Consider the following 14,880-nt stretch of genomic DNA (forward strand, 5'->3'; position numbering starts at 1 on the left):
ACACCGTAAGGTAGAACATGTTTAGACTATACAATGATAATCGTGTACAACTTCAACACCATGTTCTTGCAAGTACACAATTATTATTATTATTATTATTATATTATTATTATTATTATATTATTATTATATTATTATTATTATTATATTATTATTATTATTATATTATTATTATTATTATATTTTAAAAACCAAAAAAAGACGAAGTTCTGAAATAATTCATTTTGAGTAATTTCTCAATCAAAAGTAATAAAAATTACAAATATCTACTCTACAAGCACGGACTAGCGAAACATAACCGTGTTTAAAAAAAACCGACTTCAATTACATCGACAAGTAACACATCGTAGGTTGACCAAATAACAGTCACGTAAATACGCATTATTAGATATAGCCCAAAAACTACTTATTAGATCGCAATCAAATTTAAATGGAAACACACGACGTACAAAACCTTTCGATTCAAACAAAAATCATGGAAATCGGTCCACCCAGTCAAAAGTCAGGTTCTGAATCGAATTGAGAACCTCCTACTTTTCTGTAAGTCAGTTAAAATTTGAGGCTCGCTGCTCGCAGTGCTGACAAACGCACGAGCGCAGGCGGGTTACGAGCAAAATTTCAAACTTGTCGGATCGCCAACGAACTTACTCAGCGGTTTTTTGTGTTACGCGTACTTAGGGTAAAAGGTCGTCGAGCCACAAGTTCGCGAACTTACTCGCACGTCTATCACCCCCTTTTATGGCACTCTTAATTTTACTAAATGTTTATATGTAATTTTGTACCCATCGTTTTTCCATTATATTGTTTGATTAAGCCAGAAAATGTAGGCCGTATTTGAGGGCGTGAGCGGTGCTGGTACCTTGAGCGTGAAGTGCATGAAGATCCAGACGCAGCCGCCCACGGTGACGAGCAGGTCGTAGCGGTTGCGGCGGCTCTGCCAGTAGCCGCGCGGCGTGAAGGCGATGGTCTTCAGCAGCACCTCCACCACGAACACCAGCGTCAGCAGCGCCGACGTCAGCGCCAGCCGCTCCGTGTCGCGCGAGTGCCGCGACCACTGCCGCGCACACGTGCCTCATACTACGCTATCTTTATACGAGCCTCAAATAGCCCAACTGTACCGCAGTCGGCACCAGTGAAGCTCGTATCTTTGACACGACAGATTACGTTTATTGGTTTATGGACACGCATAAGTTCAACTGAGACTCAGTCGCATAGTGAAAGATAAATTGTGACGCCTATCGACAAATAAAAATACATTCCATTCTCTTTAATCTCCTGATTAATGTCTAATAAATAAAACGAATCTGTAGTAATTCTATAGTAAGTGTATTTTTAAAATATTAAACCTAAAAATATATATACTGTGTGATTACGGCAGTAAGACTATAGCCACCCCCTCCCTACCCGTGGGTGTCGTAAGAGGCGATTCAAGGATAACACAGTTCCACTACCACCTTAGAATTTAAAAAGCCGACCTATGGCGGGATGACCATCCAACTGCTGGCTTTGAAATACACAGGCCGACGGTGCGACAAAGCCAGCCCTGCGATCACCAACCCGCCTGCCCAGCGTGATGACTATGAGCAAAACACATGAGTTCACGCCATTTTTGGTGCGAACTTATGGAGGCCTATGTCCAGCAGTGGACTGTATTAGGCTGAAATGATGATGATAAATGATAAAAAACATATACAAACCGTTACAGCCAATAAGCCGCTGTTTATGAGAACGACGATTGCAATAACTCTTTTGAAAGTTAAGTTTTGAGTGACGTCGTATGCGAATGCACGCACTTTCCTGCCGTCCGGTCGAGGAGGGAGGTGCAGGGGCTGAGCGATTTTTAGTCTTTTCTTGAGATCACACCTAGAAACAGTAATTTTTGTATTAATTAACGCGTTACCTTTAAACATAAAATAATCCGAATCATTTACTTATGACAAAAATGTGAAAGGTCTAATTCTGCACAAAAAAGATTTAGATTTTGGTTAGAGGACATCCATTTACACTAGAACCAAACTGCAACCTTTTCCTTTACCATCTATGAATTTCTTGGCCGTGGACCGAAGAAACTACTTTATTTGTTTTGAATAAAACTCGTTAAAATGTGAATCTATGACCCAATTAGATTTTTTGGCACTTTTTATCTAATAATTCAGGACAGTCCCTTTGGAGAAAGAATTAATGAAGAGTGTATTCGTAATAGCAATTAATTCTGCTAATGTTCAATATAAACTCACCATCGTCTCTGATCAACAGTCAATAAAGCAGTTCCTTTGTTTTCAGAATAGTTTGCAATCACTACACCCACGAACAATGTCAATCCGATCATGCACCCCAAAAATATGTATACGTGTATGTATATGGCGTGCACCTATAAACAGATTATTATAACATAAAATTAATAAATAAGTACACAGTAAAAAATGTGTAATGGTTACTTACCGGGCCTAAAGCTTTAATAAGGACATCTCGAACATCTAACCATCCTTTAAATGACAGAACTTCGAAGAGCGTCAACAGTGCATCACCGATGTTATCGAAATTAAACCGTTTAGGATTAGCCCTACAACAAAAAGTGTAGATGAAAAACATACACTATAGTGCGTTCAACGAGCCGAGATACCAAATGTAAACAAACCAAATGCGAGGTCATTCAACTATGCAGGGATTTGTAACCTTTTTTTATTTACACAAAAATTTTAAATGTAAAATATATTTATATTTTGTAATTACTGAATTAATATAATTAATTAAATATAATTATGTATTTAAGATTTGATACTTCTTAAATAATAATTATCGAAATATAAAAATCACCCGAGCGCTTCAGGACACGAAATGAAATAATAATAAATAATACAAATTCAAAGGGCCGTACGCGGTCCGATTGTTTTCAAGGCCAGTTAAAATATCGTTCGACCTTGCAGAGAGACGTGCAGCAGATAGCAAACAAACAAGATAGAAAGAGATAGACTACATTTTGTTTGTTCCTTCGTCGCTACGAAAAAATGATGGGCTTTGTTTACATTTGGTATCTCTTCTCGTTGAACAGACTATAGGTAGCTAAGAAGTGTGTAAGGAAGGTACGAAAATTAACTCACGATATTAATAATAAAATGAAGTATATTAAATAACATTAAATTATTAAATTACAGCCAGTTCAAAACAGAGGTATTAAAAATATAATCATCACAGATTCCTAATTTGAAGGTAGTCTTGCAGATAAAGGATGGAGGAAGAGGGGAGTGGGATAGGAAGACCGTAACAGATACATACCATACTCTAGGCACGAGCATGGAAGGGAAGGTCTCCTTTTGTCCGGGGCGCAGCTTCATCTTGGTGACGAACACGCGTCTCATGAATACGCCCACGCAGTCCTCGCGACGGGTTATCGTCGGGTCGTTGCAACGAGCCAGCCTGATAAACCATGGTCACATGAGTCTATTTATTTTATACCAAATCAAAAATATTTTGTACTATATTCCAAATATTTACCTTCCACCATATAATTGTACTCCATAACTTGCAAACACAAACATCAGAAGAATCAATAGCGTCGATACCTGGAAGTTAATTAAATAAGGTAGTTTCGTTTATAGAGTTCTCGTTAATAGAGTTCTATTAGCTGCTCAAATTATTATGAGATTAGACAAGAGGCAAAGATGTGGGCTGGGTTCCTATAATAAAACAAAGCTATTCATTCACTAAAGTTTGAACGTTTTTTAAGTTAAAGGAATCGTTTTTTAATAAACTGTAATGTAATATGAATCAAAAGGATCCCATAAAGAATCGAGAGTTGGAGATAGAAAGAGAGATAGTGAGAGAGAGGGGGTGATCACCAGCAGAATCTCCTTAAAGCCGCGACACAGCTCATAGACCACCTTGCGCATGTGGGGCACAAGGGTGAAGATGCGCAGCGGCCGCACGCAGCGCAGGATCATCAGCATCTGTGCGGCCGAGCCCGGCGGCACGCGCACCGGCATCCAGCACAGGAACGTCAGCGACACCTGCGCCCGCACGACGTGACACCCAGTGGCGCCCAACACGCATCACGCACGCCCGCACATACACGTGCGAGTGCGCTCCTACACACTAACGCTTCAGCCTGTAATATCCCACTACTGGGCATACGCCTCTTTCCCCGTGTAGGAGAAGGATCAGAGCTTAATCCACCACGCTGCTCTAATGCGGGTTGGCGGATATATTCCCTACTATGAGTAACGATCGCTATCAGGTGTGCATGGTAACAACCGGGACCGACATACTAAGGGTCGACCGATATCTCGGTCTCGGCAATCTCGGCTACTAATTCTACCGAGAACTCTGTCTCCGTTCTCGGCGAAAAATCACTGAGCTTCTCGGCCATGACCGATACCGTTGCAAGTAGGTACGATATTAGGATAATGGGATTCAAATCTACCGCGCGCATTCACATTCGTCACTTAGTGTCAGTGCGTGAGAGAGCTATCGATTGTGATTGATCAAACGTGGCTGCAACAGATAAACCCAACTTATGGGCAGCTTATGATTTCATAGACATGGGAGATGACCCAATGACCAGTGACGAAAGCAGTTTAAGCGCTGTGATAGAAATAGCGCTTGATAGCTTTCCTAAAGAGCCAAGACTGCAAAGAAATGCAAAATATATCTGAGTATTGGTATTCGTCACCATATCAAGTATTTAGGCCTGCAGCAAAAAAGTTTTTATCAGCACCGCCAACTAGTGTAGCAAGTAAACAGCTCTTTAGTACAGCTGGTCAATTATACGACGTCAGGTGACACTTTTTGAAGGGTGAAAACGTAGAAAAATCGCTTTTTATGTACTACAACATCAAGTTATTCAATTTTGATTATTAAAACTATATTTAAAAAATATATTTACATTCTTAAATAACATTTTTAAATATACTATAAGATGCAAAAATAAGCCCATTTTCAATTTTTTTTTGTTTTGAATTTATCTATTCTCGGTCTGGGCCGAAATTATAATTTATTCTCGGTCTCAGTTTCAGTCTCGGCCGAGAGCGAAAAACCTGTCTCGGTCGACCCCATACTACACACACACAAACACACACGCTCGTAAGTCCACACATACAGATGCGGGCAACTTACTGCTTGGGAGACATTTTGTTCATAAAATCGGTTAAAGTAACACATTTCGACAATATAGTCAGGGAAAGATAAAGTCTTCAAAAGACGTTACTTTTTTATTATACTAAAGCGCTAATGCTCAAAGATTAGTTTGTAAGTATTCTTGACGATTAGCAGGAAAGTGGACATAGGGTGCCAATCAAACCACCAATTGCAAATTCATGCGACGTTTCGATCCTTTATTGGACCATCATCAGGCATCTATAAAATATAAAATCATTGAAGAAAGCTGTATACATAAACCAATCCACAACAACAACCAAACAAAAAGAAACCAAATCCTCAGTACCTTTACATACGGTAGTCAAAAGACATCTCCCCGTCAAAGTTCTTTAAGTAAGATTCTAAATTCCAATACATTATATATTATTTTTTTATTTTAAGTTATATTCGAAACTGTAATCTCTAACTTTTGAAAATTTAAACTACAACACTTGAATTTAATAGGTAACAATATGCACACTTTTAAGTTATTACGTTTTTGATTTTACAATTTCAAGGCATCAAATTCTCCGAACTTGACTATTGAACTGCATCTAAAACACCAATCATATATGTACACACAAAACCATCAAAGACTGACAATATCTGCACAACGATCAACAACCAACATTTTATATTACCTTTACATATGTTAATTAAATTTATAATTTTTTTCCTCCTATTTTGGTTCCTTTAATTTATATTATTTCTACCCACATGTATTTTTCTTCAATTTTATATATTAATTTTTATTATTCATTATTTAAATTGTTAAGATTTAAAAAAAATATTAGTCACTTCTTGTCAAATTGTCATTAAAATTATGTCATTTAAAATTGGCTAGTTACAAAATTTACATTACAATTTCTATTTTGTAGTTATTGCTCTTTACATTTACATTTTGTTCTCCAATTTCTTGTATTCTCGTGTCTAAAACAACAAATTATACATAAGCCATAGCCGAACACGTTACATTGTACAAGAAACAAACTACCCACTACCAGTGTACTAAATACGGATTTTGAACTATAATCATTGTAATATAAGCTTTTACTCACATATAGTCGCATCAATACATCTTTGTGATTATTAAATTACATCCTCCAATTAGTATGTTAAAAAACTAAATCCGTATTTAGTACACTGGTAGTGGGTAGTTTGTTTCTTGTACAATGTAACGTGTTCGGCTATGGCTTATGTATAATTTGTTGTTTTAGACACGAGAATACAAGAAATTGGAGAACAAAATGTAAATGTAAAGAGCAATAACTACAAAATAGAAATTGTAATGTAAATTTTGTAACTAGCCAATTTTAAATGACATAATTTTAATGACAATTTGACAAGAAGTGACTAATATTTTTTTTAAATCTTAACAATTTAAATAATGAATAATAAAAATTAATATATAAAATTGAAGAAAAATACATGTGGGTAGAAATAATATAAATTAAAGGAACCAAAATAGGAGGAAAAAAATTATAAATTTAATTAACATATGTAAAGGTAATATAAAATGTTGGTTGTTGATCGTTGTGCAGATATTGTCAGTCTTTGATGGTTTTGTGTGTACATATATGATTGGTGTTTTAGATGCAGTTCAATAGTCAAGTTCGGAGAATTTGATGCCTTGAAATTGTAAAATCAAAAACGTAATAACTTAAAAGTGTGCATATTGTTACCTATTAAATTCAAGTGTTGTAGTTTAAATTTTCAAAAGTTAGAGATTACAGTTTCGAATATAACTTAAAATAAAAAAAATAATATATAATGTATTGGAATTTAGAATCTTACTTAAAGAACTTTGACGGGGAGATGTCTTTTGACTACCGTATGTAAAGGTACTGAGGATTTGGTTTCTTTTTGTTTGGTTGTTGTTGTGGATTGGTTTATGTATACAGCTTTCTTCAATGATTTTATATTTTATAGATGCCTGATGATGGTCCAATAAAGGATCGAAACGTCGCATGAATTTGCAATTGGTGGTTTGATTGGCACCCTATGTCCACTTTCCTGCTAATCGTCAAGAATATTTATAATAAATGGACACAACGATAAATAATTAGTTTGTAAGTTTTAATTTTTTACTTACCACGTAAATAAATACGTCCAATACGGCTGCAGCGTCTTTTAAGTACGCTTTAGGTGTAAAAAATAGACCATCGGCCAATATCTTTAACGCCAACTCCAGGCTCATAAATACAACGAATCCATACTCTGCTATCTAAAAAGGAAATATCATTGCACATAATTTTTATTTATTTCATTTACTTTAATTTAGTTTATATTGAAACGTACCTGTAGCACAAAATTTTCCATTACTCTATAAGTGGGTGTCTCAAACATCATCGACAAACAAGATAGCGTGGTAACCATGATCATAACCCAATCTAAATATGTAACGAGACCGAGAAAATTACTGAAACAAAGAGGAATACGAGTAAATAGAAAGATTTTTCGTAGTCCACGAGTTAATTTAAAGGTTTCGTCCACAGATGTTTTTCAATTACATCGCTTCAGCCTGTAATATCCCACTACTCTTTCCCCATGTCGGAGAAGGATTAGAGCTTATTCCACCACGCTGCTCCAATGCGGGTTGGCGGATATATTCCCTACTATGAGTAACGATCGCTATCAGGTGTACATGATAACAACCGGGACCGACGGCTTAACGTGCTCTCCGAGGCACGGTGGGGAGACTCACTAGGACTGCACAAAAACCCAGACCACGGCAAACACCTGTATCGCCAATACAAATGTTTGTAATGTGCGGGGATCGAACCCGCAACCGCCAGCGCAACAGGTACAATCCATGGCTGTGACCTCTGCGCCAACGCGGCGTCAATTACATGCCGCTATATTTTAGTTAAGTTTTAAAACTATTTACAGAGCGGCTCCTCATTGCCGTCATTTTAGTGTTTGGTCCATTTAATTTGGTCCGTTTTATAATCCCGAAACTTCGTCAAGTAATAGACTATCGCCAACAAAAATGGCTCATGTCTGTAAGTAGGTGTAGATATAGACAAGGAGGTGCGTTCTCACTGGAAGCTCTTGTAGTGCACCTTGCGCTCGTTGCCGGTGACGGGGTCGCGCAGGCGCGCGTCGTAGCGCGCGTCCACCACGGCGCGGCAGGCGCGGCGGAAGCGCGACTCGCGCGGCACCAGCAGCAGCGGCGTGTCGAACAGCGGGTGGTTCTCGCGCAGGTCCTCCTCGCGCTGGTTCCTGTGCCGCCGCGCTCATTCATATTCATTTCGTAATAGAGCACGCAGATAATGCATTTCACATAACTTTGTACATTTCAAGTGCTCGATAATAAGTATTTTATAATTTTGTTTAGTTTTACTTTTCTTTTTAATTTAATTTTTTTTTTTGTATGTCACTAGGTCGGCAAACAAGCGTATGGCTCACCTGATTGTAAGCGATTACCGTAGCTTATAGACACCTGCAACACCAGAAGCATCGCAAGTGCGTTGCCGACCCAATCCCCAATCCCCCCCCAGGAGCTCTGGTCACCTTACTCACCAACAGGAACACAATACTGCTTGAAAACAGTATTATTTTGCTGTGAGGTCGAGGTACTACTCCAGTTGGGCTGCTCCATATTTTGAGCAGGAAATTCCTGCTGTGCCCTACCTCAGTTAATTCAGTTAATTCAAATAAAAAAATCAATTATTACCAAAAATAAATTGTAGAGGTTTAATAAAATGTATTAATATTATATGAATTAGTTGTTATCGTTAGTCAAAAAAGCTACAGCAGGTTATTTAAGAAAAAATATTCAAACACGAGGTAAATATGGATTGGGGCTCTCGTGAACTTATGATAATTACAGAGGTCACATAAATTATGTTCATAATGAAAGATGAAAGGGGAACTGAGAAAGAATGTTTAAGTAATATTGTGTATATGATGATCTGTCTTTGTATGTTGATGTATCTTATGATGATCTTTGAACATAATAATACTTTTGTTATATACGACTCGGTCGGCAAATAAGCTTACGGCCCATCTTCCCCCGACCCTCTCCAGAGTTTTAGGCGCCACACTAAAACACAGGGACACAACACCAATTGAAAGCCGTATTATTTAACTGAGATATTCTGTAAGGTCGAGTACTTCCCTAGATGAGCTGCTCCTGATTTTGAACAGGATATATCCTGCAGTACAGTAAAATTGTTGTATGTCTGTAATGATGCAGGATGTCCAGCGACAGCGAGAGCTCACCGGCGCATCTCGGCCTGCTGGCGCTTGGCCTGCAGCAGGCGGATGTCGAGGTAGGGCGGGCGCGCGCGCGACGACGGCACGACGCGCGACGCGGCGCCGATGTCGCCGTTCTCCAGCAGGTGCTCGTACGTCTGCTTCAGCTTGATGGAGCCGCTGCGGACCGACCGGCGGATTGATCGAGACCCGAATCTTTAAATATCAGACCGCCGTGTTACCGCTACCACTTTATTCTATCTAAAGGTACAGTCAAGGAGCGAGTCGCAGTGGCGTAGCTACTCCGGCACGAGCATACACCCATGTCTTTTGCTTGTTATTGCTCACATACAAGTGGAAAGGGGGTTAGCTCAGGTATTTTGCACAAACAAATCGGTAAAATCGGAGTTGTTACGCTACTGTTGTGACGATATTTATGTGGCGTACTTTATTATAAGTCGAGGAGTATGGTATGGAACTTTTTATGGTTATAATTATTTTGTCTGGTATTTGTCATACTTTTTCTGGTCGACACGTAGTTGTTTAGCACTGGACACGGTTCCCTGGGATTTGAGACCGGACTTCCCTCCCGTCGCCAGCATGGCCGAATCTCCCAGCACCAACCGACGATGATTATTTGAATCGCTAAAATTGATTAATTATTTTTTGAAGCACAAAATATATACAATAAAGTATTAGTGTATATAATAAATAAAATATTCTTAAGAGCCATTTCACAAAAATCGGTAACAATTCGCGAAATTGTAATATTAAGACGTCGTTAATCTCAGTGTTGGATGCATTAATGTAATTTATATTCTTGAAATATAATAAAGCAACCTTTGTTGTAGTCCATAGTCGGATCAGAATTTTGATTTATATTATGTGTATAAAATTATTAACCTTTTCATCAGCCTCCTCCCTAGGTAAACGGTCGCAATGTATACTTTGAAGTCCTACTTTTCAATAACCTCTACGTTGAAACCATTTTAAAAAAATATCACAATATGTGGAATATAATTTTGTTGCACACTATCATAGATTTTTAACCGACTTCCAAAAAAGGAGGAGGTTCTCAATTCGACTGTATTTTTTTTTTAATGTATGTTACATCAGAACTTTTGCCCGTGTGGACCGATTTCGACAATTTTTGTTTTAATCGAAAGGTGGCGTGTGTCAATTGGTCCCATTTAAATTTATTTGAAATCTAACAACTACTTTTCGAGTTATATCTAATAATGCGTTTTTACTTGACGCTTTTTCCGTCGACCTACGTTGTATTATACCGCATAACTTTCTACTGGATGTACCGATTTTGATAATTCTTTTTTTTTGTTGGAAAGGGGATATCCCTAGTTTGTTACCATGATAAGGAAACCAGGATCTGATAATGGAATCCTAGAGAAATCGAGGGAAACTCTTGAAAATCCGCAATAACTTTTTACTGGGTGTACCGATTTTGATAATTTTTAATTTAATTGAAAGCTAATGTTTATCATGTGGTCACATATAAATTTTAACGAGATCTGATAACTACTTTTTGAGTAATCTTTGATAACGCGTAGTTGCTTGACTATTTTTTCGTCGATCTACGTAGTATTACTTGTCGATGTAATTGAAGTCGGTTTTTTTTTTCGTTTGCGAGCAAACACAATTATTATTCCATTTGTATCTCTATTAAACGATAAAAAAAATTTAAAGTTACGAATATTTTCCAAATAAGTACAATTTTAAAAGCGATATTTCTCTTAGAAAACTAAGAAATTTTAACGAACTATCTTCATCAAAGTAAACTTACATCATTAAGGAATACAAAAAAAAAAAAAAATTAAAAGATGTAATTATTTTTAATAGATTTTATATTAAATAATAAAAATATAGTATATATTGCCACGCATCAAGCCCGGTAAATCAGTCGAGCGCTAGCGCTCTTAGAGGTAAGGTCCACGCCAAATTCTGCGCAGCCGTCTCTTTCGCTCACACGCGCCAAGCGCCTGTTGTTATAGCGGATAAAACGCATTTGATACTTTCATAATAAAATATAAATAAAATAAACATATTACGAAAATGACTGTAAAATAATATAATGATAATTTCTGTAAACAAATGTATAATTTAATTTTCTTTTCTCACACTATCAATACAAATAGGCATTTCAATCTGTTTGTCTTGTTATTTGTTAATTAATATTTTGTCGGTGTCGATGTCATAAACTGCTATTTTATTCATATCGTAAATATTAGATTCATTCGTAAACTGAAAAAACTAAATCAATTTAAAAAAAAATGTTTCATAAAATCGATTTTTTATTTTTATTTTAAATTTATTGACTGTTGTTATATAACATACTTGAAATTTTTAACAAATTAATTATGTAAAAAACATTTTATACCATAGTTATTAATTTCTTATTATACATTAGAAAATGATCAAGATGGTCTTTTGGTTGTCACACTATACTTACTAGCACAAAGATCGCGCGGCTCGTACGATTCGCGCGATGCGACCAAATTTACCTAAACTTGCAGAGCGTAAAATTGTGAAATGGCTCTTAACAAAAAATAAATAAATAAATACCTCAAAAAATAGACACAGAAGACTACCTGAAAATTAAACAAAAACAAAAAGTAAAACAAAACAAAAAAAACTAAATAAAATTGATTTAATTAAAAAGTATTACGGTCACTGGGGGTAACTTTGACAGTCAAAACGCAAAATTATTTTTTATTTTTTACGTGGTCCATATTTAGTGCGTAAAAATAAATTTATAAAATTTGTTTACTTAACAAACTTCTTAAATGAACTCTCTGAAAAAAAGAAGCGTTCAAACGAAGTTAATGTCAAAAACTTTGCTAAAAGTTCCGCGCGCAATTTTTGTATTTTTTTCAGCGGTAAGCTTTTTAGATAACTCGAAAACTTTGCTACTATTTTAAAATTTCACCTGTGTCAAAGTTTATTTATTTATACTTTATTGTAAACCACAACTACATTTAAAACAATAAACACATTTAAAAAAACATTTACAGACTGTGAAGTACAATGGGCGGACTTATGGCTATTTAGCCATTTCTTCCAGACAACCCAAGTTACAGGGGTTATAACTTTGAAACACAAAAAAAATGATACTTATTATGATTTTTATAGACGTTAAATAACTTGAGAGTATGAATACAAACCTGAGAGCACATGTTAAATTGTCTAATATTTAACATTGTTAAAGTTAGCTAAAAAAATCGACACCAACAATTTATACTACGCCAACTCGAATTTTCGATAAGTTGGTTTTCTTAATGCAACTTGAATAAATGTGTTTTTTTTTTTGTAATAATAAAAATTGTGAAATTGCAATGAATAAATTAACTATTAAAGATACCACATTTCAAATAAGTTTCTTAATATTAATATAAAAGGTATCACGTTTTTCCTTTTTATAAGCCTCAATTGTAAAGTTCACTTTTATGAGTTAGCTTAGTATAAAGTATAATATAGTAAAGTATATAGTATAGTAAAGTATTATTAAAATTATAGTAATGATCTGTCAAAGTTACCCCGATTGACTGTAATTTAATTACGATCCCAATATATGTACACAATAAGTTATAAGCGAAAACGTCCAGTATAACAAAACCGGTCGACCGCAGCAGTCGCTCCGGCGGCTCACTTGATGATGGAGGCGACGACGTGCCGGCGCAGCGCGGAGCTGGGCCGCTGCGAGGGCGGCGCCACCGTGAGCGTCTTCACGAGGCAGCGCTTGCGGTAGGGGAAGGCGATCTTGTCCGCGCCGATGTACTCGAAGGCGCGCCGCGACACGTCGGCCGGCAGCCGCGCGCCCTCCTCCTCGCCCTCCACCTCGCACACGAACTGCCGCATGAACGACTCGCGCACCTGCGGGCAACGTATGTTATGTTTTTGTAAATGAGACTCGTATTCGCCTCTCTGTCTCGCCACAGTAGGGTTCCGAACCATTATACAATACATAAAAATACGTTTTGCCTTATTGCATTATGTGTTGTTTTATTGAACACAGCGAGTGGTGAAAATTTATACAATACTTTTCCATAAAATGTTGTTTGACTTTTAATTTTAACGTACGCAAACTAGGAGCCAATTTAACTGAGGCAGTGCTTAGCATATAATATTCTGCTCAAATTCTGGAGCAGACCGACTGGGTGGGGAAGTACCTCGACCATATCGATACCTCGGGGCTCAAAGGGCGTAACCGCCATTTCGGCGAAATTGACTTTTTAATGCAGCCTTACTTATTTTTTTCTCCTCTATCGATCTATATATTTAAAGTCTTCCTATTTGCCAAAAAGTGACCTATTTTTTGTAGAAAATAAAACATATTTTTTCAGTTTTTGTGTCGTAACAGCAATCATTGTTAATAATCATAAACGTGATGGGAGTAAACGACACCGTAGATGATACGAATATTCTTACGTGGTGCTTAAGCCCGAACATAACCATTTCTAAAGAATCAACTTACCAGATACACCCTTAAACATTTATGTACTCTAAAATAAAATGACACATACGTCTAACAATTATCCCTTAATTGGTCAACCATATCTACCTATATATTATGTGATTGCGAGAGCTTTGCTTGTGATTGTGATTTCTTGATAAGGGTCATTAATGTTTAAGTTAAACGTTATAGTGTGATAATATTTTTAACCAAATTTAATATTTCTAGTTTTGTAAGTGCAGGTACCTAAGTTTTGGTCATTTTATTAAATGTATGTGTAATGTTAATGGTTCCACAGTCTATTATTGACTAAAATTGTTTAAATAATATGTAACGCAGGTGACACAAAAATTTTTGAATTTATCATTGTCCCTGAATCCTATTCAGAAATTTATTTTGTTTATGCACTTATTTTTCTCATTGTAAGATAGATTTTTTAATAGTAGCAGTTGTTTTATTAGCCTCACAGATTATTTGTTTATAATCAATATGTTTGTCAAACATTCGTTATTCATGGATGGTCAAATTTTAATGAGTCTGCTGTTTTAGTAGGTAGGAATACTTAAGATTACCTAATAACTTTTACCAAAAGACTTCATAAATAATATATAATTGATCTCAAGAGTTCCTTGTATTTTCTATACATTTTAAACAGAAGATTAGACATTAGCGCAAAATTTTGTAGCGATACCTAAGTACTTGCCATTTCAGTACAATTTAGTTTTAATCGTTCATTCTGCTTTACGTTAATAAGATGTTTCGTTACAACTGAAATTATATAAAAATAAGAGTCTTTTTTTTTACTTTGTTTAATAAACAATATTTTCAATAACAAGTGAATTTTATTTATCATTTTTTTTATAATAAATGAGTTTTGGAATAGGTTTTAGATAGGTTAGGCTATTAAGTATAGATAAAATCAATAATTAGGTATTTGTATAATTAATTAGTTATCTGAGTCGATAAATGGTAATAAAATCTATAAAAAGGTTAATAAAGTACATAATTATATACAAAAGTTAATAAAGTTCATAAAAATTGCACTTAAATCGATTACCTAAATGAAGAAAACAAAGCAGCTGTCT

The 14,880-nt window shown here is 36.0% G+C and overlaps 1 protein-coding gene and 1 long non-coding RNA gene across 2 annotated transcripts in view; both read right to left on the minus strand.

Moving 5' to 3' along the window:
• Positions 1-14,880, minus strand: part of LOC123669774 (sodium leak channel non-selective protein) — a 32,505-nt gene that overhangs the window by 13,418 nt on the left and 4,207 nt on the right. Inside the window, exons 13-25 of the mRNA XM_045603364.1 lie at positions 12,992-13,215; positions 9,850-9,975; positions 9,358-9,546; positions 8,176-8,355; positions 7,432-7,552; positions 7,226-7,357; positions 3,840-4,007; positions 3,496-3,563; positions 3,277-3,417; positions 2,443-2,563; positions 2,238-2,371; positions 1,698-1,863; positions 860-1,054 (exon numbers count right to left, since the gene is read on the minus strand). Of these exons, the coding sequence (XP_045459320.1) occupies positions 860-1,054; positions 1,698-1,863; positions 2,238-2,371; positions 2,443-2,563; positions 3,277-3,417; positions 3,496-3,563; positions 3,840-4,007; positions 7,226-7,357; positions 7,432-7,552; positions 8,176-8,355; positions 9,358-9,546; positions 9,850-9,975; positions 12,992-13,215 (1,965 nt within the window). The remainder of the gene's footprint in view (positions 1-859; positions 1,055-1,697; positions 1,864-2,237; positions 2,372-2,442; positions 2,564-3,276; positions 3,418-3,495; positions 3,564-3,839; positions 4,008-7,225; positions 7,358-7,431; positions 7,553-8,175; positions 8,356-9,357; positions 9,547-9,849; positions 9,976-12,991; positions 13,216-14,880) is intronic.
• LOC123669437 lies at positions 6,019-6,244 on the minus strand. The gene is made up of 2 exons (XR_006745754.1): positions 6,192-6,244; positions 6,019-6,063 (listed from the first exon to the last, which is right to left on the minus strand). It is a non-coding gene; the product is annotated as an uncharacterized LOC123669437 (long non-coding RNA).

Source organism: Melitaea cinxia, chromosome 3 (genome assembly GCF_905220565.1).
Source record: "Melitaea cinxia chromosome 3, ilMelCinx1.1, whole genome shotgun sequence".
Classification (NCBI taxonomy): Eukaryota; Metazoa; Arthropoda; class Insecta; order Lepidoptera; family Nymphalidae; genus Melitaea; species Melitaea cinxia.